General features: G+C 45.2%; 1 protein-coding gene across 1 annotated transcript in view; it reads right to left on the bottom strand.

Annotated features, from left to right (window-relative positions):
* LOC110983886 (sulfotransferase 1C2-like) overlaps nucleotides 1–22,950 on the bottom strand; it is a 38,304-nt gene extending 15,354 nt beyond the window's left edge. The window contains exons 1-6 of the mRNA XM_087142752.1: nucleotides 22,086–22,950; nucleotides 15,065–15,113; nucleotides 13,901–14,062; nucleotides 7,643–7,779; nucleotides 764–998; nucleotides 327–421 (exon numbers count right to left, since the gene is read on the bottom strand). Coding sequence (XP_086998878.1) covers nucleotides 327–421; nucleotides 764–998; nucleotides 7,643–7,779; nucleotides 13,901–14,062; nucleotides 15,065–15,092 — 657 coding nt within the window. The 5' untranslated portion in view covers nucleotides 15,093–15,113; nucleotides 22,086–22,950. The remainder of the gene's footprint in view (nucleotides 1–326; nucleotides 422–763; nucleotides 999–7,642; nucleotides 7,780–13,900; nucleotides 14,063–15,064; nucleotides 15,114–22,085) is intronic.
* Nucleotides 22,951–24,136: the final 1,186 nt, after the last annotated feature.

Below are 24,136 nucleotides of genomic sequence, written 5' to 3'. Positions count from 1 at the left end.
GCCAGAATGAGTATTGTGTAATCCAATTCTGTATATCCATGCGTCCATCAGTGTATTGATGAATATAGGTACTATACTTACAATATGTATAAACTGACATGTAACCGGTTAACATCCACCCAAAATTCGTATATGGAATACGTGGTTTGTTTCTCATGTATCCAGTTATGCGATGAGAATGTTGAAAAGCTTTTAAATAAAGGACTTGAACTGAACTGGCTCATTAAACAAATCAATTTCTCAGTCACCAGAGCAAATAAGTTAAAAATTACATCAATCAGATTGGAGAATTAAATGTAAAGATATGACTTATTATGAGAACTCACTTTTTGCAAATCTTCAAACCGCAGCAAAAGGATGTTTGGCTCATCCCTCCTTTTCCAGAAAAATAAGTAGTGATCCCACCACGATCCATAGCTCGCTTTCAAACAACCAAATACGAACAGGAAATATGACTAATTAGCAAGAAAATCCGTGAAGTTAACGGAATACTATACGTTTGTTGCCTTCCCACTGTAATCTGATGGGTCACCACCGACAGCGGTATTTCGGTGTCCTCACCTTTTTAACCAATTAACCAGTGACAGAAAAAAGACAAAGGGTAACGAGGCCAACCAATCTAACGGTTAATCTACTACCCTATGGTGTCGGTACGTCACTGTGCGAGGTTCTTCTGCTCCATATTTTGGACTAGTAGAACAGGTTTGGTGAATTCTTTCACTTATTGTGTCGGTGTTATAAGAACCTACATTTTCCTTTGTACCTTTGGTAGAATTCCTGTACTCCAAATATTCCGCGAAGGATTGACCTGAGCCCTTCAAATTCAACATTCGCTCGAAGTGGTAGAAGGACACTATCATGTCCTTGGGGTTGCGGATTACGTAGACAATCTTAGACCTCTTTGTCCAGATTTGGGCAGGCAAGAGTTGGCCAGGAAGGTGAGACTTCAGAACCCTGGGAGACGGCATCTCGTCTGCTATTCTGTGTTTCAGGGGAATCTACGGAGAAAACAATTAGTCTTTTTTGAGTAAGGCAACGGAGAAGTAAGAATATGAGCCGGTTAGAGTAAAACCAAAACCTCAAAATACTGGAAACTCCATGTTGACTGGTGACTTAATCCACATGTCAGGTAGGCTATAGAGTCTCATTCGAATTGCAGAGGTTAATCAGTTTCGTGAAAGTGGGGCAGGGCAGGGGTTGCACTTGTCGCTGAGAGCCTGCTACCCCGCCACAACCCGCTGGTATTCCTGGTATTCCAGGGTGGACATTCTCCTGCCTTGGAGGTTATTAACCAACGAGACTTCTTCCCGATTTCAGAAAGCAAGGGCCAAATCAGAAATGGAAAGTGAGGAATGAACGACAACATTGAACGTGACACGCAATGACCTGGACCAAATTATGCCGCACTGCAACCACTGCTTGGGACTGCAAAAATTGTCTGAGCGATCTAGGGAAAATCATATATGAATTTGCTTTTGGAGCTGTTTGCCAAGGATTTGTAGTTGACGATTAATCTCTTGAATTCTTGCAGGAATTTGGACACAATAAGGGAAAAGCAAACGATTTATTTCAAAGATATAATAACGGGTCTTTGAATTTGTTACTTCAGTACTTTCATTTCTTTAGACTGTTCAATCCTACACAACTTTTGAGAATGTATCTTTAGTAATAATAGACATAAACGATCACGTTTATTAAGAACCTTCCAGTCAAATATAATCCAACGGTGTGAAGCACAAAATGCAAACAAGTGTAAACCAACACAAGTGTATCATAAGTGTTAGCCAGAAAGTATACCTTAAACAAAAGGTATAACCCACAAGTATGAATTACAAGTGTATTTCGCAATAATTGTAAGATAACTGTTCACCACGGTTGCAAACCACCAAGTTGAAACCAACAAGTGAAAACCATAAATGCAAACAAAAAATTGACAGGTGTAAACAGGTTTAAAGCCACACGAGAAAGCCAGCAATGTGACCCAGAGGTGTTCACCACAGGTGCAAGCCACAAATGTAAAGCATGCATGTCGAAACCCACAAGTGCAACTCGCACTTTACAGATGTCTTCTTTCCAACATGAGAATGATCAACCCTTAATTACTGTTGACCGAAATTGAGTCATTGATATCCCTTTCAGTCTCAGAAGTTCTTTACCAACGAGCCTTTGTATCCCACAATTTCAGCGCCACTAGGTTACCGACGTTCCTCTTTGGCACACAGACCAAAATGCCAGCAAAGGGGATGTAAATAGTGCTTCCTCCCGTTTGACATTGTCTGGAGCGTTCTGATTGGACGAGATGGCTTGGATGTCTTGAAGGTAGAGCTAACAAACCGTATTTAAAGTCGTCCATTCCCTGATGGGAACGGACGGCCTATAATTGTAGGCCTTTCATTCCCTAACGCGAATGGACGGTCTGCAATTGCAGACTTTCATTCCCTGACAGGAATGGACGTTCTACAATTGTAGACCTTTCATTCACAGACGGGAATGGACTGCTTAAATTGAAGACCTTTTATTCACAGACGGGAATGGACGGCGTACAATTGTAAACCTTGCATCCCCTGACGATAACGGACGGTCTTCAATTTTAGGCCTTTCAGTCCCTGGTGGGAATGAACGTTCGACAATATATTTATAAACTGTGGTTCGTGAGTGCCGCCGTAATTACTGATTTATTTTGGAAATCAAACAAGTTGATTGTGGCTGTACGAATGTGTAGTGTTTCCAAGAAGTCTGAAGCAGATGTTTCCAAAATTGTAATATAGGTAGCAAATATAGTTAAGAATGCAGGTGGGAAGCTCTTTTCCTCTAGGAAATGTATTAAGATCGTAGTAACAAAGTGTTTCTGTGAAAAACATCATGCCGAAAGACCCTACTGTTGTCATTTAAAACGATATAAGACAGCAATTCGGGGTGGATTTGAATCATTTCTTCTGGAGGAGAAATAACATGCCAAGTATTACTCTGCCAATGATTTTAATAAGGTAATTTGTTTTCTTTTGAATTATGTGCACTGGAAACTTCCATATGGTTCTTGTAACGAAAAATGGGGCAGAGCACATTCGTGAAAGTGTCGTTTTCTTTAATTCTTCTGTACTAATATCTGTATATAGCCTCTTAAAGTTAGGAAAAATTATCGAAACGTGGCTGTACCTACACGTTCGGATATTCTGAAGACAAAACAACGGTTATGAACATGAAATCAAAGATTTACAATCAGAACTGTGTATTTTGTGTAATCTCACTATTTTAAATTTGGTTTCATCGTGTTAATATAATTAATACCCACTCCCCTCTAAAATACTCCTCCCCCTTTGGAAAATGCACCAGGCCAATGTCTGGGATGCTCGCCAGTGTGTCTGGAAGATTGTGGTTGGCGCCAGCACTGTAAACAGTTTTGACCTGGAGTCCTGGATAAGCCCTTGTCATTGATAGGGCCGAGCCTGGGTCTGGAGAGGCTGGCCACGTGGCATTATTTACACTGTCTAGGCCCAGCTATTGTGCTATAAAGACCCAAGATGAGTGAGTCGAGGTGAGTCAAGCATGTATAGCGGGAATTTCAAGTGTAATTTTGGTATCGCCGATGTATTTCTGTATTGTTGAATATTATTTAATTCAGCGCCCTCACTGCACACCACGCCCCCCAAAAGGACACTCCCCCCAAAATCATACTGAGAAGTCTTCCTAGGAAAGTTTCCGTCCGATTTATGCTGAAAAAATGAAAAATACATTGAATAGGGATCGCCTTATCCAAAAATAAGTCAGTGTCAATTTTGGCACAAGGTGCTGCGTGGGCCGTTATATTTGACACGGTGCCTGCCGTCTCAGTGCAGAGTAACTTGTCATGGTTTCCCAGCAGACATTACTTTACCCTCAATTAACTGGCATATCGTAGGGAAAACAAAACACGCTTTCTTGGGCCGAATGCCACTTTGAGAGTGTGAATGTATATAACCGAACGTGTGGTGAGTTAAGATTTAGCTTACAGGCACTCTCTGTGTATAGGTCTTTCAGTCCAACCCAAATCAGGGAAGCCTCATCTATCCCCACTTCAATAAACAACTGAATAAAACCTACCTAATGCCTATTTTTTTCATGTACAGTGTTTTGATGTTTGGTGTAAACACTTTGTAAATATTGTTCTTATTAGTCCTAATATTATTCTTCAATATTGCAGGACTGGATGGCAAGCAAACTTCACTTACCAATAGCCACCCTATGTGAACTTCATGGAACCGACTGGGTGTACCCAGAATTTCAGTCATCCGTCACCCCTACAGATATTTCAACTCTTCCTCTGTGAAGCAGTTTGGCAATTGCTGGTGAGGGCGACCAACAATTTGCATATCAGACACTATCCGCAGAATCTGCGAACTCTCAGTGTACTTGGATTCCAACGGGTGCTCCTGAAATGATGGCTTTTGTCGCACTGCTGCTCTGGATGGGCATCACCAAAGGCCTAGCTACGAAATGTACTGGTCCAGGTGCGAAGTTCTTTGAAGTCCTTTGTATCGGTCGACAATGTTTCGCAACTGATTTATGGCACTCCTTCGATTATTCTACCTTGCCGACAACACAGCACACGACTCTCCCCGTGACAAACTGTCTGAAGTTCGTCGGCTACTGGACATTGTTGTTACGTTGTTTCGTAGCATCTATAAGCCCGGACGAAACCCCTAACCGGATGAGACTGTGATAAATTCTTTTGGTCGACTTGGTTTTAAGCAGTACATAGCACGCAAGTCAGCCAAATATGGCTTGAAATGTTTCTCTTCAAACGAGTCTCAAACCGGTTACACATGTGACTGCAAGGTGTTTACTGGATCCAAGACTCCGTCAGGCCATCATTTGGCACCCTGTTTCGTACGCTGAACCGTCCACCCAACCTTACAGCATCAGGCCAAGTTGTCCAAGGACTGGAAAAAAGGGACATGTTGTTTTCATGGACAATTCGTACACTAACCCCGCTAGTTGTCCCAGCTAAGGTTTGGAGCTCGTTGAAATGTGTACTGTACCACCCAAGATATGCCAGACAGTGCAAACCTTAAGAAGGTACCCATGAGCCGACATGATCTACCCCAGTTTCTCTAAAGCGGGACGACTATGTGGTGTTTGGAAAGACGCCATAAAACGTGTACCAGTTCTGACTAATTATGTCGAATGCAAACGTGACGGTAAAGACAACCGTTGCAAAAAGTTCCCCCGGACGTCGTACAATCCAAAGACCTGCCGTCGTCAACGATTATAATAAGTACAGGGGCAAAAGTGACCTCACAAATTTAATGTTTCAGTACTACGAGCATCATCATGGCTCCGTGAAATGGTGGTAACGCTTTTTTGGGCAATTCTTGATGTCTATTTGGTTAATGCCACCATCGTGTACAACGGCATCCCTACAAAGCGTCTGCTCACTAGCTTGGATTTCCCGGGTCCAGGTCATCGATGAACTGTTGTCCGCCTGCTGGACAAGCAACTCAACACCACGTGTCCTTGAAACTGTAGGCAAGGCCAAAAACGAGAGTGTGTTGTTTGTAGAACAAGAACCCAAGGTAAGCAGACTCGTATGGTTTGTAAGAATTGCCAGAAACTAATGTGTCTAATGCCATGCTTTGAAACATTTCACAATGTGCGTTACCCTGGGAAGAGGGAGCGACCTCTTTTGGCGAGTCCATTGGAGCTAATTAAAGTTTAATATTTTTTTTCGTCCAAATGCAACGACTACTTATCATATCCTACCCCTGAACATGCTGAAAAACCTAGTTTGTCACTTTACAGCCAGGGCCTCCCCTAGCCAGAAAAAAATTTTAAAAATCCAGCCGGCCGTCAGCCAGCCTCCAGCCAATTCCCATAGGACTGTGTGGTAAGTGGTCCTGTGTGTACAATTTAATGGGTTGTTTACAAAACGGTGCCTGGGGCAGGCAGTGGAATGTTTCTTATCAGTTACAGCTGTCTGGAACTTGTCAGAGGCCTCTTTCGGCTGTCTTTGAAGTGTTATTTTTGTTGGAGGGTGTTGTGGTGGTGGTATGGCTTGGCTGGCGCGTGGCGAGGCCCCCTCTCAAATCGGGATAGCCTGGGAAAACGGCCCCCACGGTACTGTGATGTACTTTTGGTGGTTTGTGAGATCTGTAGAGGCTAGGGGACAACCACTGAAGCATTAATATACCTTTAGGACAGACTCAGGGCTCTGCAACCCTGAAAAATGAAACGGACTCAACGGAATAGTCCGCTCCAGCCACTGTGTAAGAAAAAAATTCATGCTGCCTCGTAGGGCTCGTAGACTCAGGTAGTTTAGATTGCACCTCCCACCCTCAACAGCCCCCATCCCCCATTTGAAAGTTGCATTGGATCTCCATGGGCGAGTACCAGCCCTTAACGCAACATTGGAAGGGGGGACACGATGGGTAGGGAGGGTGGGAGTCAAAGGCCTTCATGAAATCTGTGAGGAAACTCGTGCCATAAATGTGGTGCCATCTCCAATCAGTCTTGTTGTAGACAAGAACAAATGCAGCACACCACTGAATAAAAGAAATTTATTCCTGTGATTTAATCAATGGTTTTTCATGATTTGGAGAGAGTTCCATGTACGAAGTTCACTCATTTTCCTCTTCAGTTATCAATTAGTTCCCAGAAATCAGTTCAGGAAATTTCATTTTAACAGCAAGAAAGTACAAGCCTTTTTAATGAAAACACGTTTTTTCAGACCAGTCTCAGAATGTTTGTACACTGGGTGTAAAATGAACTTTGTGCCTGGAACACTTTCCCCTTATTTTTACCAAAACAACTTCAGTAAATTCTCCTTATTGGATATCATTACTATAAATCAGTCAATGGGGTGTCATTGCAAGAGCGGCCTTTCATGATCTCGATTGTTGAGGGCGCTATACACTAAAAGCTGCGGTGCCTGGTAAACAAAGGGTAAAACAAACTTGCATGTAAAATAGTGTAGTAAGAAATCCATGAATGACCAACATGGTCTTGGGGCTGATAGGGGTATTATGATCACACTTTACACTGGCCCAGCTCTGTTAGCCAATGGGCAAAACTATGGTTTCCGATGACTTGCCATCCAGTCTACGTAGTACCACTGATCTCTATTGCCATGTAACCCGTTTAATATCCTGGAGAGTCCTTATGCCAATAATTAATCACACTCTGTCCCCATGCGCTACACTCCGAACACTCAAAAACTGTGGAGTTTTTCGAAGGAAGAGAAATGAATCGTGAGAAGTCGCCTTTCTCACATTTTGTCGTAAGGTACTATCCCATATGGGAGGGGAGACACGGCAACTGCATCCGCCAGTAAGATTGTGTTATGTACCCCAAAGCGGGACCAAGACAGGGCGCAATTTTCTTAGCAAGGGAGGGTCTTTTAGTAGGAACCACTTTTTCCAGGCTGTGGTCAATATGGCTCTTTTGAGCCGATCAAAGGGCGTGCCTGCTTGAGGTAGATACACTTTTGCAGAATTACAAAACAACGACGTCGGTGTATGGAAAATTTCATCTGAAAACGTCAATGCTCGACCGGTGCGGCTCTGTTGAAGCTGGAATCTGCTTTGAACGTGGTTAGCTTTTGGTTTATAAGAAGGATATTTTAGAAAAATCTCTTTCACTGCAATTCACAATGGAAAAACGTGCTTACGTTTTTAAGACGCCTGACGTTTTCCGGCATATTTTCTTCAAGGTAAGGCACACGCAACATAGTATGCGTTTTGTTAATTTCCTCCAAATTCCCGTCATGCATAACTGCTGACATGATTTCCTGAACCCAGGTAGTGCCTGTAAGGTGAAATAAAACAATAAATCTCATTGAAACAGCCAAGGAAGAGCTTTCAATATTGTCACCGTTTATGAGCAGAATACAGCATCGGAGGATAGACTTATAATATAATGATGTCGAGCTTTATGACGTGCATATTATACGCGGAGGTGCCGGTGGGGCACAATCCACGGAGCCCAAAATAGAAAAACGAAAACGTACATCTAAACAAAGTGCAACTTCACCATGGCTGAGAACTACTTCAAATCTTCAGATTTACCACCCTCTCATGGCCTTTTTCAGATCATCTACCTTAAATGGAGTGATGAACTGTCGCTAAAACAGATAAAATATTGCAATTCCGTCTGGGGATGGAACAGAACAGGTTACTTTCGTATAACATACCACGCTGCTGCCGCCACACAAATACCATCACGTAGCCAGTTCGACTGACGTGTTTCCCATGTTTTGTATCCCCAACCCTAAATAATGCCACTGTCAATTATCATGGGGTAAATGCCGAGCAGATGGAGGTACATATCCGCTCTTTTTGTGGTTGGGGATGGGCTACGAAATCAGCCTAGCTCCCCCCTCACACACACATGCACCCACACCACACACACTTTCTTGTGGAGAGTAAAAACTTCCAGCGGATTGTGAATAATTTTTCGGACTTCACAAAGACTATTATGCATTCAATATCACTCAAAAAAGGGAAACAATAAAAAGCCATACATATGGCATTGTGTTTTAAGATTCTACAGGCATGTAATACCTGCTCCAGATGTACATCGATATAACGAAAATCGACCTTTATTTTAGAGTCATATTAGGGTATCGGGGTGGCCAGTACCTCTGTAGGGAAGGAGCCTGCGATGAACTCTATGGGTACTCGCCCTACATTGGCGTTCCTCTGACAATTTACTCTCACCTGTTCCTCCCAGTAGCTGCAGCACGCGCAGCAGGCACACCCTGTCAAATCATTTGACAGGCGGGCTAAACCAGGTGAGGGTAGCAGTTGTAGGCCCCAACCTTTCGATGAGTTTGGAACTTGTCTATCCCCAGTGTACGAAGACTGGATCTCGGTGAACTGTGCAGAGGAAACCCAGCCCTGGTGGCCCATGGTTCAATGGACACAAAGGCGGGTCCCAGCACCGCAGTTGCAGGACGCGTAAAGAGCACAGCACGACACACGAGACGCCCTAGTCATCCTGATTTATCCCAGGCTTCCCCCAGCCGTCTCGGTTATGCCTTGTCACTGGACACGGAGTCAGGGACGAGAGAGTGAGGTTGGCGTTCTCCGCAGCCCTCCCTCACTATAATCCAAAGTTCGCGCAAGTCATGTTCCTAGAATTTCCCGCACCAACCAAGTCCTGTGGTGATGGGGAAACGGCGAACCAGCAGGTGAGGACCCATCTAAGCTGCAGTTGCAAACCTACACACAGGCGGCACAGGGTATAGGGTCGCTCTTTACTGGACCGGAGCAGCAGTGGAGTTCGGCAGCCCCCTGGGCGACCGAGCAGCCCTCTTCACGATCGATCTGCTCGCCTCCATAGCATGAGGAAGGGGCTAGTAAAGGTGCCCCAAACATAGTCTGCTCCAAATCTTCCGGCCGGCCTGCGGCGACTTGCGGAAATCCCACTCCTCCAGCCGAACCAAACAAAAGACGAAACTAGTACTTACACTTGCGACCTGGAATGTTTGCACCAAGAGCCAATCGACCAGAGAGGAGAACAGCGCTTATAGCCAGGGAACTGCCACGCTACAATGTTGATATTGCAGCTCTCAGTGAGACCCAATTTGCAGATAAAGACCAGCTGACGGAGATTGGAGGTGGCTACACCTTCTTCTGGAGTGGTCGCTCCAGCGAAGGGGCCGGCATAGGTTTTGCCATCAGGAACCACGTGAGGAAGCCCGTTAGTATTCCTAAGGGTCTCGGCGACCGGCTAATATCCATGCAGCTGCCCCTTAGTAAGGGTAAGATCGTCACGCTGATCAGCGCCTATGCTACTACCATGTCTAACCCTGACGAGGAACTTAATGCCCTCATCTCCTCCGTCCTGCTGACGGAGAAGCTCATGGTGCTTGGTCGTAGGAAGGTATGGGGTGGGTGACTTTAATACCTGCGTCGGCTCCAACCATCAGGCTTGGGACAGAGTCGTAGGAAGGTATGGGGTGGGGAAGCACAACAAGCGCAATGGCCTCCTCCTGCTTCGAACCTGTGCTGCACATTACCTGGCCATTACCAACACCATGTTCCGTCTACCAGCCCGCAAATAGGACGTTGTGGATGCACCCACGCTCTCGCCACTGGCAACTTAATTAATACGTCATCGTCAGGGAAAAGGATAGCCGCGACGTGCGATTAACCAAGGCCATGTGCGGCGCAGACTGCTGGACGGATCATCGCTCTATCATTTCCAAGCTGGCGCTCTTCATTCAGTCCAAGCGGAGACCCCAGGGGCAACTGGTTGTCAAAAGACTCAATGTCAATATGTTGAAAAATACCCAGACAGCACAAGAGCTCCAGAGTGCTCTAGATAGCAAACTCTCTAGCGTACCCAACTTAGACGTCGGTGTTGAAGAACAGTGGAAGTCCTTTAGAGAAACCCTCCACTCCATTGCCCTCGAGATCCTGGGTCCGGCCACCAATAGCCACCAGGACCTATTTGATGAATACGACACTGAGATTATACACATGCTACAGGAAAAGCATCACCTGCTTAGAGCCTATCAAAACGACCCCTCTTGTGCTGTGAAAAAGGCTGCCTTCTCTAACAAGCGCAGCAAAGTTCAAACCAAACTTCGTGTCACGCAGGACGTCTGTCTGAGCTGCAAGGCTGATGAGATCCAGTGACTGTTAAATCGCTACAGCGCCTTCCACAAGTGCTGGGTTTTTAGCGCAAAGATCTTAGTTACGAAACACGTCAGAATTTCTCTCAATAATCGTCTGTGTTATTTTGCTGCTTAACAGCAGAAAAATCACCTGTGAGTTTTGTTCTTGATTCAAGTATTGCTGTTATTGTAAAGACCCTGACATCTTTGTCGGTTTTTTTATGTTCTATATCATGTCATGGGGGCTGCCATCTTGAGGTTGCTGGATATGATCGCATAGACGTATACAAGTATGCACCTTGTTTTCCTATTTTAGTTTGCTCGTCTATTTACCCATCCTCGATATTACTTAGTTGTCTGCACTAAGGAAAGGTGACATAGAATATACTCCTCAGCTCTTAAATGCATGGATTAGTAAATGTTTTTTGAGTTTATATTTTCTTGTTGTTTGGTTAAGGTGTCTGTTGATCGTTTGCCTTCCAGGTTACACGACATTGTGATCCTCACTTAAAAGGTCTATCGTTGGCAGCTTAGCTCTGCACTCTCGGAGGCTACGGCTCTGTAAGTTTTTACCGCCCAACGATAATACACTGGTATTTCAGTTGATTTAGCCCGCATACTGTTAACCACTTTTCGAGACCTTGTTTGCATATTCTGTGTAGATAATGGTAAGTTACAATATTTTGTATTCTCCTCTACTACATGTACACTGGTTGTGTGTAAGCATGCTCATGTTCCTATTTTTTTCAATTAATCCATTCCTAGTCCATTCCTGTCACTGCTTTACACACTGTTAGTCGAATTGTTCTTTTGCTGGATCTTTTCGTATGTTATATTACATTAGCCAATTTGTTTCCTGCATTGCTTATCAGTGTCACATTTGACCTTTGTGCCATATTGGTTCAGCGGATGTTAAACATGCACATGTTTTTTATCCTGTTTACCATATGCGAGATTATCATCAAATAAGAATTCAAAACCCAAAACTGATGTCTCGTGTGCTGGTTGTCTAACTGGATAGGCAGTTGCCGTTACTCGCTGAGGCCAGAATAAGGCTCTCTGATGCACTTTGTGCTGTCTATGGACCTCTCTCCTCCGGTTCCTCTCCCTTTCTAAGTGCAGACGGGTACATCCTCCTCACTGAGAAACAGTTGATCCTTGAGAGGTGGGCGGAGCACTTCTGTGGCGTACTTAACAGACCATCTGCCATCAATTATGAGGCCATCGCCCAGCTCCCACAGGTGGCCATCAATCAAGACCTTGACTTCCCTCCCTTTCTAGAGGAGGTCCAAAAAGCCATCAAGCTGCTGTCTCCTGGGAAAGCTCCAGGCCCGGTTGTGATTCCCTCCGAGATCTTCAAATATGGGGGCTCGCTGCTGGTTAGCTGGCTGACATATCTTGTCCAGTTTATGTGGAGCACAGGCCAACCTCCGTAGAATTCAAAGATGCCATTATTGTGCATATCTACCAGCGGAAGGGAAATTGTCAACCGTGCGAAAACCATCGTGGCATCTCGTTCCTGTCGATTGCTGGCAAAATCCTTGCCCGCGTCCTGCTTAACCGTCTCCTTCACCACTTGGAGCAACGTCACCTTCCAGAGAGCCAATATGGTTTCTGTGCAGGAAGAGGGACAGTGGACATGATCTTTGCAGCCTGTAAACTGCGAGAAAAGTGTATTGAGCAACATTAGGACCTTTACATCACCTTTGTAGACCTGACTAAGGCCTTCGATACTCTCAGCCGGGAGGGACTGTGGAAGATCATGTCCAAGTTTGGCTGCCCAGAGAAATTCATCTCCATCGGGCATCAATTTCACAATGGCATAAGGGCCTGCGTCCTTGTTAACGGCGATGCCTCGTAAACTTTCCTTGTGACTAATGGTGTTAAACAGGGCTGTGTGCTTGCTGCCACGCTCTTAAGTATGGTGTTTTCCGCTCCGATGGGAAACTCTTCAATCTCAGACGACTCAAGGCTGCTGCTAAGGTGACCGAGACAGTTCTCAGAGACTTTTTCTATAACTGTGCTTTGAATACCTGTCTAGAGCCAAAGATGCAGTCTCTAATGGACAGCTTTTCATCAGCCTGTGAAAACATTGGGCTGACCATCAGTTCTAAAAAAGACCGAGTTGATGCTCCAACCAGCCCCCAGTGAGCCAAATCAGGAAACCAACATCACGGTGAAGGGCCAAAAGCATCAGGCAGTTGACAACTTCACCTACCTGGGGAGTACTCTGTCTCACACTGCTGAAGTCAAAAATAGAATCTCCAAAACTAGCAGTGACTTCAGCAGACTGAGAGGTGTGGGATTAGTCTTGCTACCAAACTCAAAGTCTATAAGGTCATGGTTCTGACCACCGTTCTGTATGTGTATGAAACATGGACTGTCTACAAAAAACACGAGAGACAGCTAAATCACTTCCACCTGCGCTGCCTTTGCAACCTCCCCAAGATCCGTTGGCAAGACAAAATCCCAGACACAGAGGTCCTGACTAGAGCGGGACTACCGACCATCACCACCTTCATGCGCAAAGCGAAAATCTGCTGGGTGGGCCATGTCTCTCGGATGCCAGAAATTTGTATCCCGAACCAGCTGCTCTAAGGGGGAACTATGCACTGGAAAACGCGCTGTTAGTGGTTAGAAGAAGCCATTTAAAAATCACTTGAAAGTGTCCCTGAAAGACTTCCTTATCGACATTGAGCAATGGGAGTCCCAGGCAAAGAACCGCTCGGCTTGGCGTGGCCTTATCTCCAGAGGCTCTCAAACAGCGGAAGGTCGCCGCACTGAGATTGCAATCAAGAAACGCGAAGCCCGCAAGGCCCGAGCTACCAGCACTCCCAGCGCACCACCCACCCACAGGACTTTCTGCCCGGATTGGCTTAACCAGCCATCTCCAGGTCCATCAACGGCAAAGCCCAAGCTAACCAGTAAACCTGGCCATCGTCGACAACAAAGGGCGAACAACAACAGAGTCATATTGGTGTCATTCGGCCACCCAATTTTTCAAATTTTTATGGCCGGGTGAGTCATCTCCCCACCATTCCCTATTTCCCACGCCCCCCATTTCTGGGCCTATTAATATATATTGCTAACTGCTTATTATACGACCATGGCATTTGCTGCAAAAACCTCGTTAATTAATACCAGTCGGTAATCGAACTGGGTGCAGTGGTCCATGACTTCGAAAGAAAGTTTTGGTTTCATCACTTAATACGGAATTAATTACAATTAATTACTGTGGTCTGGTATCCATATAGTATCATTGTGAAGTATATAATTTCAAAGTGCGATGACTTATTTGTGTCCCACCTGTTTTGGGGTAAGTCAACACCCAGCAGTCGTCGGGCCTGACCTCGAAGCTCTTGATTTCGTCCATAATTTCACACATCTCTGGCGTAAGTGGCACTCCTTTGTATTCGCCCAGCGTGTAGGGAGACTCGGCCGTGTACTTCCACCTCATTAACTCCCGAACTGCAACACAGAACCATTGAAATGTAAACGAAAGAAGTTAAAAGCCTGTTTCGTAGATCAGTGATCTGCGATCACAAACGAAAATCACATGCATGTACAAGCGCTGTTTTGCACAATAAGTGTGTTTTGCATCCGCATCATGCGAAGTGTTAAGAAACGATTTAGGCCTACACAATTTCTTTTCAGTTCCAATATACAACAGAAGCAAATCTTTATGTGCGATCATTTAAAGCTCTAGAACATAAGCGTTAGGAGCATAGACGATATTCTAATCAGTGTCTGAATAACGAAAGGTTTTTGCTGTTGCCTATCTCGAACTCTTCATGAGTGTCAAAGATTGGACACAAAATGTAAGTATTCCCAATATAGCGTGCTCGTCCAATGAAACATTTTCTGTACACGCTTCGGCAAGAGTTAGTTTGAACTTGCTTGAAAATTTCTGGCAAGTAATTGAATTTGTATTTTCTCTCTTTAAAGATTTCAAACGGAATACGGATCCCTACTGCAGGAGACCCCCGGCCATTGCCAACACGGAACAAATCACAATGTACGCGTCGCCCTAAAGTCTCAGACTGAAATACAACGGCATATAGCAGGTTTAAGGAACTGCAATTCTCGTGGGAAAACGTGGGAAAAAGGGGCTGGAGGCTTGAGCAAGTCTGTTGGCCTTGTGCAAACGAGGGTCGTCCAAATTGCTCAATACGGAAATAGAGTTTGAAACATTATTTTTGCGAAAACATCGCTGGCCCTCAGGCCAACTTTGGGATCAATCATCTTCAGATAAAAGTTACCGGGTGAAGACATTAGCTAGTGTGATCTGAAACACCTGAAAAGCTTTGAATTGTTTTGATTATTTTTTTTTTCAGAATGAGGGTAAATGGCGATCAGGGCAGTTCTTTTAATGGACTCTATTAACCTGGCTGGTTTTGCAAGCAACCATCACACTTTCAAACGGGTGATGAAATTGACTTCTAAGAATAGGAGTACAGTGAAGGTACTTACATTCTTCAGCAGTACCATACTTGTCCATACTGCTGCAGCTTGGCTCAGCCTTCAAATAAAAAAGAAGAAACTGTAAGTGTTATTCTTGTAAGACAGTCCACAAACGATCATCATCTTTGCAGTAGTGATCAATGCAAATTACAATACAAAACTACCAAGGCTAACTTTTTTAGTTTGGTCGTTAACTTGGATAGAAGTCCATAAGACACTGTGATGTATTCAATCATGCAAATGTAGCAAAAAGCTAGCTATGATCACTATTTCAGCAATAGTTCCGGTGAGGGAAATAATTGGGTTCACGCAACAGCTTTTTTTAGCCTTCCACCGTCTTCCTTCGTTTTATTCCCTTCATCCACCACCAATCTCCCGCGCTCTTCCTTTTCACCCGCCCAAAGTCCCACAATCTTTTTCTTCGTCCACTTCACTGCGTGCAATGACCCTGTGACCCCTGGCAGCCTGCCCAAATACATGTACACAGTTATCTTTAGACCTTGCCCGGACAGGTGAGCGCCGCCATATGCACATATGTATATTTGTACACAAACAAAAAGCAATTCCCCTACACGCTCCCCTACTTTGTCGATCTCTCACCCGGAGATCGAACTTATTTTATCCATAATACAGGCTCTTTTATCGATATTACAATGCAATAAGCGAGAAAATATAGCGACCATGTAGCGGTGCACACTTTGGCCTTTCTTTCTTTGCGAATGTAAGCCTTAAGTTTTATGAAACACTGGAGTGGTGATCAATCTCAAGGCCTATAACATAAAATCTTATGAACGTATGTACAACCCAAATAGATATTCGACAACGTCTCAAATAACTTTAAGTACAACATTTCCATTACTTTTTTTTTTCTTTCAACGAGTGAACAGTTAGCTTTGTTATAAACATTTCACGTGAAATTCCGTTTACCGCAAGTGAGCCTGGAAAATCCAACAAGTCGCCGAAGGGTCCTCCTATACTGGTGCTCTCCGCATCGATTCATATGCACACCATCTAAATTGTATCTCGGGTGTTTCAACCCTCTATGGTTCCAGAGACACCAGCCATCCTCTACGAATGTACTCTCCTCAATCAATAGGTTTAACTCCGTGGCCCAACTATTGAATGTTTCCAGGTCAACCTGATGGCGTCGCATGCCCCCAGTACGAGGCAGTACTGGCAAGAACACAACCGCTTCGGGTTTAATACAATTTCCTGCCAACTGCTCAACAAACTGACACAACTTTTGATGGACGACTCTTGCACAGTTCTGTTGGGAGCAAAAATCATTTGTCCCAAGATATCAATACTCTTGGATTAATCCTCCGAAGGTGGCCATAATACAAACTCCCATTCGCTTTGATCCGGGAAAGAGATAAGCCCCCTTCCCCAAAACAGTGAACAGACACCACAATGTTGTGGAATTCAAATTCAAGCACAGATCGATTTTTGTTTTCGAGTCGTCGCACAAAGTTATGCCCAAACAAAACGAAGGCCACTTTGTACAACGTATGAAAGATAGGTTTTCTACCTAGCTCTTAATTAACTAAACACAATCTGAGTAGCTATCAACCACTTCGTTTGGCATGGTATATGTACACATTTCTTCAGACGTCAAGATTGTGTTCCTTAGGAACTGGATTCCCCAAGACTTGCCAGGTATCCAATCCTGACGACTTGATCCGTAGCCTTGTTACCTAGCGAAGGTAATATTAACAATATCAACAAACTTGCAAGTGTCCTGGGTGGAACCAAACGGTAAGGGCCTCCCTACTGAAAACTGGATTTCCCAAGTCTTTCCAACCAGGAAACACCTTAGCTATTTGTAAGCCACCCAGACTATTACTTATTTACAGAACGAGGCAGATGATATGGATTGGTATGGATACCTTAGGTGTTCCGCTGGGATCTCCTGAGAGGCAACATTACCCGCGGGGACTGGTACGGTTGCTCCCCTACTTTGTCGGTACTATCTCTCCCATCTTTGGCATCAGCAAGCTGTCCTAAATCTAGCCCTGGTGTGAAGTTTTCCTAGGACTCTGAGCTACTACCCGAAGCTACACTTCCATCCGATAACTCAGATTGGTGTAGCCTAAGGAGTTTCCGATTTACGGTTCTTTCCGTGTCCCCTTGAGAAGGTCCGATGCGATACACGTCTCCCTCAGGATTTAACCAGGTAACAATGAAAGTCTCGCCATGATACGCGTTGCTTAATTTGTGCCTCCCCCTACAATCTAACTTTCTCAACAGCACTCTTGCTCCAAGCTTAAACGACTTACACATTTTCCTTTTAGATCATGAAAATTTTGTTACGCGCAGCACGACTCTCCGTTTTCTCTCTAACTACATTCCCTGCACGTTCAAGTAGTTCTGACTGTACCTTAACGAAATCCTGATCCCAAGTAGAATCTGTACGCCCAATAATCTGGTATAACGGGATGAGCGGTTCTCGCCCGCACATGAGCGTGTACGAAGCAATCCCCGTTGTTCTGTGAGGGGTGGTATTATACACGAACACGAGGTGCACCAACATATCAGGCCACTTGTGTCGGCTGCGCTCATCTATTGACTTCATCAATCCAAATAGAGTACGATTAAACCTCTCTGTCTGGGCGTTTCCCTCCGGATGGTAAGGAGTCGTCCGTGATTTTCTGATTCCATACAAGGTACATAACGCCTGGATCATGCTGCCTTCAAAATTCCGCCCTTGATCACTGTGCAAGCGCGACGGGATGCCAAATTTCGTGAACCAATGATCGCGTAGGACACGGGCCACTGTTACAGCATGCTGATCTTTGCATGGTACCGCTTGCGAGAATTTCGTGAACACGTCAGTAAGGACCAACACATCTTCATATCCCCCACTTCCTCTGTCTACCTCGACAAAGTCAATAGCAAGTACCTGTAACGGTCGAAAAGCCATTAGATGTCGCATTGGAGTTCTCGGTTGGGGCTGAGCCGCCTTAGCGGTTATGCATCGTTGGCAATGAGCAATGTGGTGTCGCACGGTGGCGGTCATACGTGGCCAGTACACGCGCCTCCTAAGAAGTGAGCACGTGCGATCTACCCCTTGGTACCCCCATCCATCGTGGCTACCCTGAACAGCTCTTGGTTGGAGAACCTTTGGCAAAAGGATCTGAAAAACTTCTCCGTGCAATTGGTCTTTCACCTTTCTATGCAAGACACCGTCACGGACAACATATCATGGCCACTGCCAGAGCTTCAGGTCTCGCGTACCGCGCTTACCATTGGATTCAACTTCACCCGGAACTGCATTTTGCTCCCAGTGCTTCCACAGGACCCTGATGTCTGGGTCTTCCCTTTGCAATGCCGCTAATTGTTCTGCTGAAAACGAAGGAAACAGCCCAGGGGGCCCACCGTTAGACTGTGCCTCCGTAGCCAGTCGCATTTGACTGACCCTGTTTATCTCGGTGCGCAATGGAATAGTGCTCGTTTGAGAGATCTGCCGTACCGCCCCCTTTTCTTCGGGGGAAAGATGCCCTGGGTAGGGGCTAAGGGCATCGACATAGCGATTACTCCGGCTGGACCGGAATTTTACTTCAAAGTCGAATGAGGCCAACTGGGCCACTCATCGCGTCTCACATGCACCTAGTCTAGCCGTGTTGATATGGGCTAACGGATTGTTATTCGTTGAACAGTAAACAACACACCCAATAAATAGTCCCGGAATTTGTCAACCACCGCCCACTTCATGGCTAATAACTCCAATTTAAAGGAGCTATAATCTGGACATTTGGCTTCCACCCCTCTCAGTCCCCTGCTAGCATAAGCAATAGGGTGCTTCTCTCCATCCTCCCCTTCTTGTAGTAGGCATGCCCCTAAACCCTTGAGTGACGCATCCACCTCAAGAATGAACGGAGATGAAAAATCTGGGTAAGCCAACACGGGTGCCCCTGGCAAGGCTTGCTTCAGAGTGTCAAACGATTTCTGGGCCTCCGCGTTCCACAAATATGCCGCTACATGTCGCATAGCCCTTCCCTTGCCCGCGGTGCTCACAACAGGCGGTAGCATTGCATGTAGTGGCGCTGTTATCTTCGCAAACCCTGATACGAAGCGGCGATAGTAGCCAGCCAGTCCCCAAAAAGATCGTAAATGCTCCGCTGTTTTTGGCACAGGCCATTTTTTTTTTATCCGCTGTATCTTCTCGTCATCTACAGACAAACCTTTAGCGCTTACAATATGACCCAGATATCGTACCTGACTTTGTAGCAGCTGGCATTTCTGACTTTTGATCTTTATCCCAAATTCAGATATGCGTGTGAGAACCAGGTCTAATCTAGAAAGGTGTTCATTGAGGGTGGGGGAAAACACTAGTATATGATCCAGATATACCAATAGCTGAGTCAGGTGCAGATCCCCAACACACATTTCCATTACCCTCTGGAATGTGCTTGGCGCATTGGCCAAGCCGAAAGGCATTCGAGTGAACTCGAATAGCCCGAACGGAACCCGGAATGCCGTCTTACTCACTGAACTCGGATCCATCAAAACTTGATGGTACCCGTGTGCCAAATCCAGGGATGAAAAGAAGCGTGCCCCTCGCAATGCTTCCAATGACTCCTCAGTTCGTGGTAAGGGAAAGGAATCTCGCACCGTGCGCGCGTTAAGCTTCCTGTAATCCACACATAGACGACAGGATCCATCCTTTTTCCGCACTAACACGATGGGACTGGCATAAGGGCTGCTACTCGTAAGAATAATACTCATATCTAGCAACCTTTGTACCATGTCCCGAACCTCTCCCAGGCAGTGAGGAGGTATCCTCCGATAAGGCTGGCTTATAGGAACCTCGTCTGTCGTTCGAATTTGGTGCAACACCTTATCGCATGACCCTACGTCAAACTGATCCTTAGAGAAAACCGAGTCGTGTTTCCGTATCAACCGAACAACATCCTCCTTATCCTCTCCGTTCAAGAGACAAGAACCTAATTTCAGCCCCGGCGGGAACGTATACTGCGAACCATCACCGAAAACGTAGGTTTCTTGTTCTTGACCACCATCCAATCCCTCAACGACTACAGTCTCACCCTCAAACCCATGCGGTGGCGCGCGTATGTAGCAAATAAGGCTTCGAACCTCATTTGGCAGGATGGTTGTTGGACTTCTGCCCGTACGGACAGAGGCTTGTCTAACACCGTGCGGTCTCTTAGCAGGACCTTCATCATGCGCCATGCGATACCAACGTAATGTTGTTTCCCACGCTTCGGCATCTTCACTTCCAGGTTGTGTAACCAAACCCCTCAACAACTCTAAATTATTACATCCCAGCAATACGGGACAATGACCCCAGTTAAATGCCCCACCACCAAGGGGATCTTTTACAACAAGATGATGGGCATTAACCTCAAGGTTATAGACACACAGGGGGACCTCTATGTACCCCTTAATAGGTATTGACTCGCTGCCTGCACTCGACATATGCATATCGTACCCAATTGAATCAACTCCGTTTTTTTTTTGCCCTCAAGATTTCTCTTATAAAACGAAGAGCTAATCAACGAAGCCTCGGCCCCAGTGTCCAACAAACACTTTGTAGAGACACATGCCAGTGTGATACAAGCCTTGGGGCTTTCCCCCACTAACCTGGCTAAAGACTATCGGCCGAAGCCTTGGATGACTGCCCTATCGCTACAGATTCCCTTTTCGGTGAGGCCTCTGGTTGTCCCCTCTCCACAACTTGGCCCACAGTTGTGGAGAGTTCTAGTTTACCCCTGCTTCAGAAATAGGTTGTGGCTGCCCATTGGTTTGCTGAGTATCACCCACTTGAGATTGGTTTTCCCTTTCCCGAGCCATTGGCAGTTTGCAGTCGGCACAAATGTGCCCTGGCCGTCGGCAGTAATAGCAATGAAACTGGGGCCAACCGTTAGGCGTAGGACTGGGCTGAGTAGCACTGTCCCAACCACTTCTAGAATTATCCTTTTCTAGTACGCGCTGTGGCAAGGTCGTGATTTGTTCTTGTTGTTTTCCAATCTGCTCTTGCTGTTGTTTCATACATTTCAGTAACTCCTGCTGTTGCTGGAGCACATTCTGCAGCGTTGCGCCACCTACTGCACTAGTCTCTGCGCTTGCATTTTGATCATGACTTTCAATGTGATCGACAGGGTTCAGGCTCAGGCATTTTTCTTGTGTACTGACGCAATGTTCGGCTACAACTGGGTTTACCTGACTGCGCATGGGTTTCTGTGTCTTTTCTAAATCTCGGAAAAGTTCCCTAGCGGCATCGCGAATTTCACCGAATTTTTGGTTCGGTTTCTCCAGCTCTAAGCGCCGCAGTTCCAGGCGCACTGTCTGGTTTCGAGCCCCCGGAACGAATTGCCCAATGAGTACTCTGTCCCTCAGAGCAAGAAAAGACCCCTTTTCGTCTTCTGACGCCACTTCTAAAATTTTGTCATGCAGCCGAATTAGTGCCCTGGAGAAGTCCATAAGGGACTCTTCCTCCTGCTGATGGCGCTCGAACAGAGCCTTTTGTAACCCTTGAACGGTTTGTACCTCCCCAAATGGTGTCGCAGCAATTTCTTTAGAGCTTAGATGTCATTGCGGACACTCTCCGGGTGGCACTTAATTTCCTGACGGGCTCTCCCAGCCAAATAGCCAATTATCACTTTGGCTTGCTCTTCTACAGGGACTTTGCATTGTTGCAAATATGCACCAACATCATCTAGCCAATTATCTATTGCTAAATCCCCGACTTTGACAGGTTTTCCATAGAATTTCGAGAGTTTGATAGGACGCTGGGGGATGGTTTTTGGCTTGGCCCCCTGAAGAGCGTCTGTAAGCCCCGACACCAATCTTGCAATTAGGTCTGCCTCAGCCATTGTCATCGAAAGTTTCAAATATACATGTATTAAGGAAACACCCTAAGCGCAGTATAAGCCTAGGCACAGACCCACTACTTTATAATTGTTTTTAGGCTTACACATTGAATCAGCGACAATATAATACGAAACCAGTGCCAAAGTACAAAGGATCGGTTCATGAACAAACCAGATGATAAACACTGAAGCAATGCTACCTGTGTCTATTCAGTCAAAGTTACACCCATCAGGACACACATGCATGAAGGGAAGTCACTATCCTTTGAAAGTTCAGTTCAAGCCGTCGTTCCTTCGCGACGTCCCACTAGCGTTCTCCGACGCCGGTCCCCGCCGCTCCAGTCAGCCGGGCCAGTATCGCCAGTCCGGTGAACTCTCGTGACGTCGGTTTCCCGAAAAGGTTAACACCACGTCCCGCAACAAGCCCTGTCCGTTCTCCCACTCCTCGATACGTTCCGCCCGGCACCCACAGGTCCCCAAACCTTCAGTCGCTCGGTCGGTATGTCCACCCTCCGGTGACTATCGGCATGCAGGTTCAAGCTCTTTCCTAACAGCTAATAGGCCTACAACACCATCTGCAATTTAGTCCCGTAGCAAACTTAGTACCACTTGCTGTTTTCGTCTGTTACTCGCCAACAATCAGTTCGCATGCAGCCGATTCTCAAATATCCAGCACCCCATCCGTGTTACCATTTGAGGCAAAAAGCTAGCTATGATCGCTACTTCAGCAATAGTTCCGGTGAGGGAAATAATTGGGTTCACGCAACAGCTTTTTTGGCCTTCCACCGTCTTCCTTCGTTTTATTCCCTTCATCCACCTCCAATCTCCCGCGCTCTTCCTTTTCACCAGCCCAAAGTCCCACAATTTGTTTTTTCGTCCACTTCACAGCTTGTAATGACCCTGTGACCCCTGGCAGCCTGTCCAAATACATGTACACAGTTATTTGTAGACCTTGCCCGGGCAGGTGAGCGCCGCCATATGCACATATGTATATTTCTACACACAAAAAAAGCTATTCCCCTACACAAACATGCCGATATCACTTTATGCAATGGTAGCTAGTATGGAAATAGCGACTGCTTCGTGTGGTGCAGTAAAACAAGCCTATATACCGTACCGAGGCAATCGAAGGAGGATATTCCATTATCTCGACGCTAAGCCCAGGGAAAATGGAATGTTCTATGAATCATACAATATCTCATTTTTGAAGGTACGAACTATCAAGTCCTTTTTTTTTCAGATACTTTCGTTTCAATTCATCCATGATCCCTTTAACTTATATTCTCATGTTTTAGGCAATTGTCAGCTAAAAAAATAACTCATTAAGTTAACAATGAAAAACATTCTCAATCTTTCATGTCTTGTACTGCGTTGCAATATGCTAATTAGGTTGGCTGGCTATTATGCGAAACTTGCACATATGGATCGGCACTAGACTCCTAGCTATTCCACTTTTTTTCAAAATAAAACAAAAAGTAATCTGACAACAACAAGAATAAGCAGGAATGGGTCTAAATATATTAAACATCAGGACAAGATAATTCAAAAGTGGAATGATGCGGTGAAACTAGTAATCGCAAGTGACGAATAAGGAGAAAATACCACCATGACAAGAACATGAAGGCAGCAGGTAGATAATTGTTTTATCAGAAAATATTACAATGGTCAAACAATTTATCTTTTTTACGACTGTAGACAAGGTAAACCATCTTTTAGTTGCGCCTTTCACACTATTTCAGAAGGTCACCGTATTACACAAGGCCTTATAATAATCTGTATTCGTTCTCTTTGAATACACAGAGATTTGTCGTGAAACACTTGTATTTTAAAGGAATAATCTAAGATAAATGTAAACATGTACACTAAATAATGGCGAATTAGTGCATCGTTTCAGTATTGACACGGGTCGAGAAATCGTATTAGAGTTAGAGGTTGACAAATAGAGGATCAGTGTATTCACAATAACTTGTATTGCAAACAAGGTCACCGCTTTTACATTATATGATTCTCATTTCCCACCAATTTATTTTTGTGGGACTGACCTCGAAATAGCCTTTTTTGTACTGACCCTGCGTAATGACCTGTACAAAGTAGCTGCGATACGCTTTCTCTGTAACGCCCAAGAGTCAAAAACTTGGAGGCAACAAATCGATCAATCTTCAATATCGATCGATCATTCCCCTACATCGATCGATCGTTCTTCTACATCAATCAATCATTCCAGTTACATTGATTGATCTTTCTCGTACAT

The sequence above is a fragment of the Acanthaster planci genome, linkage group LG10 (assembly GCF_054643075.1).
Source record: "Acanthaster planci isolate LZ-2023a linkage group LG10, COTS_SCS, whole genome shotgun sequence".
In the NCBI taxonomy this organism is placed as follows: domain Eukaryota; kingdom Metazoa; phylum Echinodermata; class Asteroidea; order Valvatida; family Acanthasteridae; genus Acanthaster; species Acanthaster planci.
This window is presented reverse-complemented; position numbering and strand designations above follow the sequence as displayed.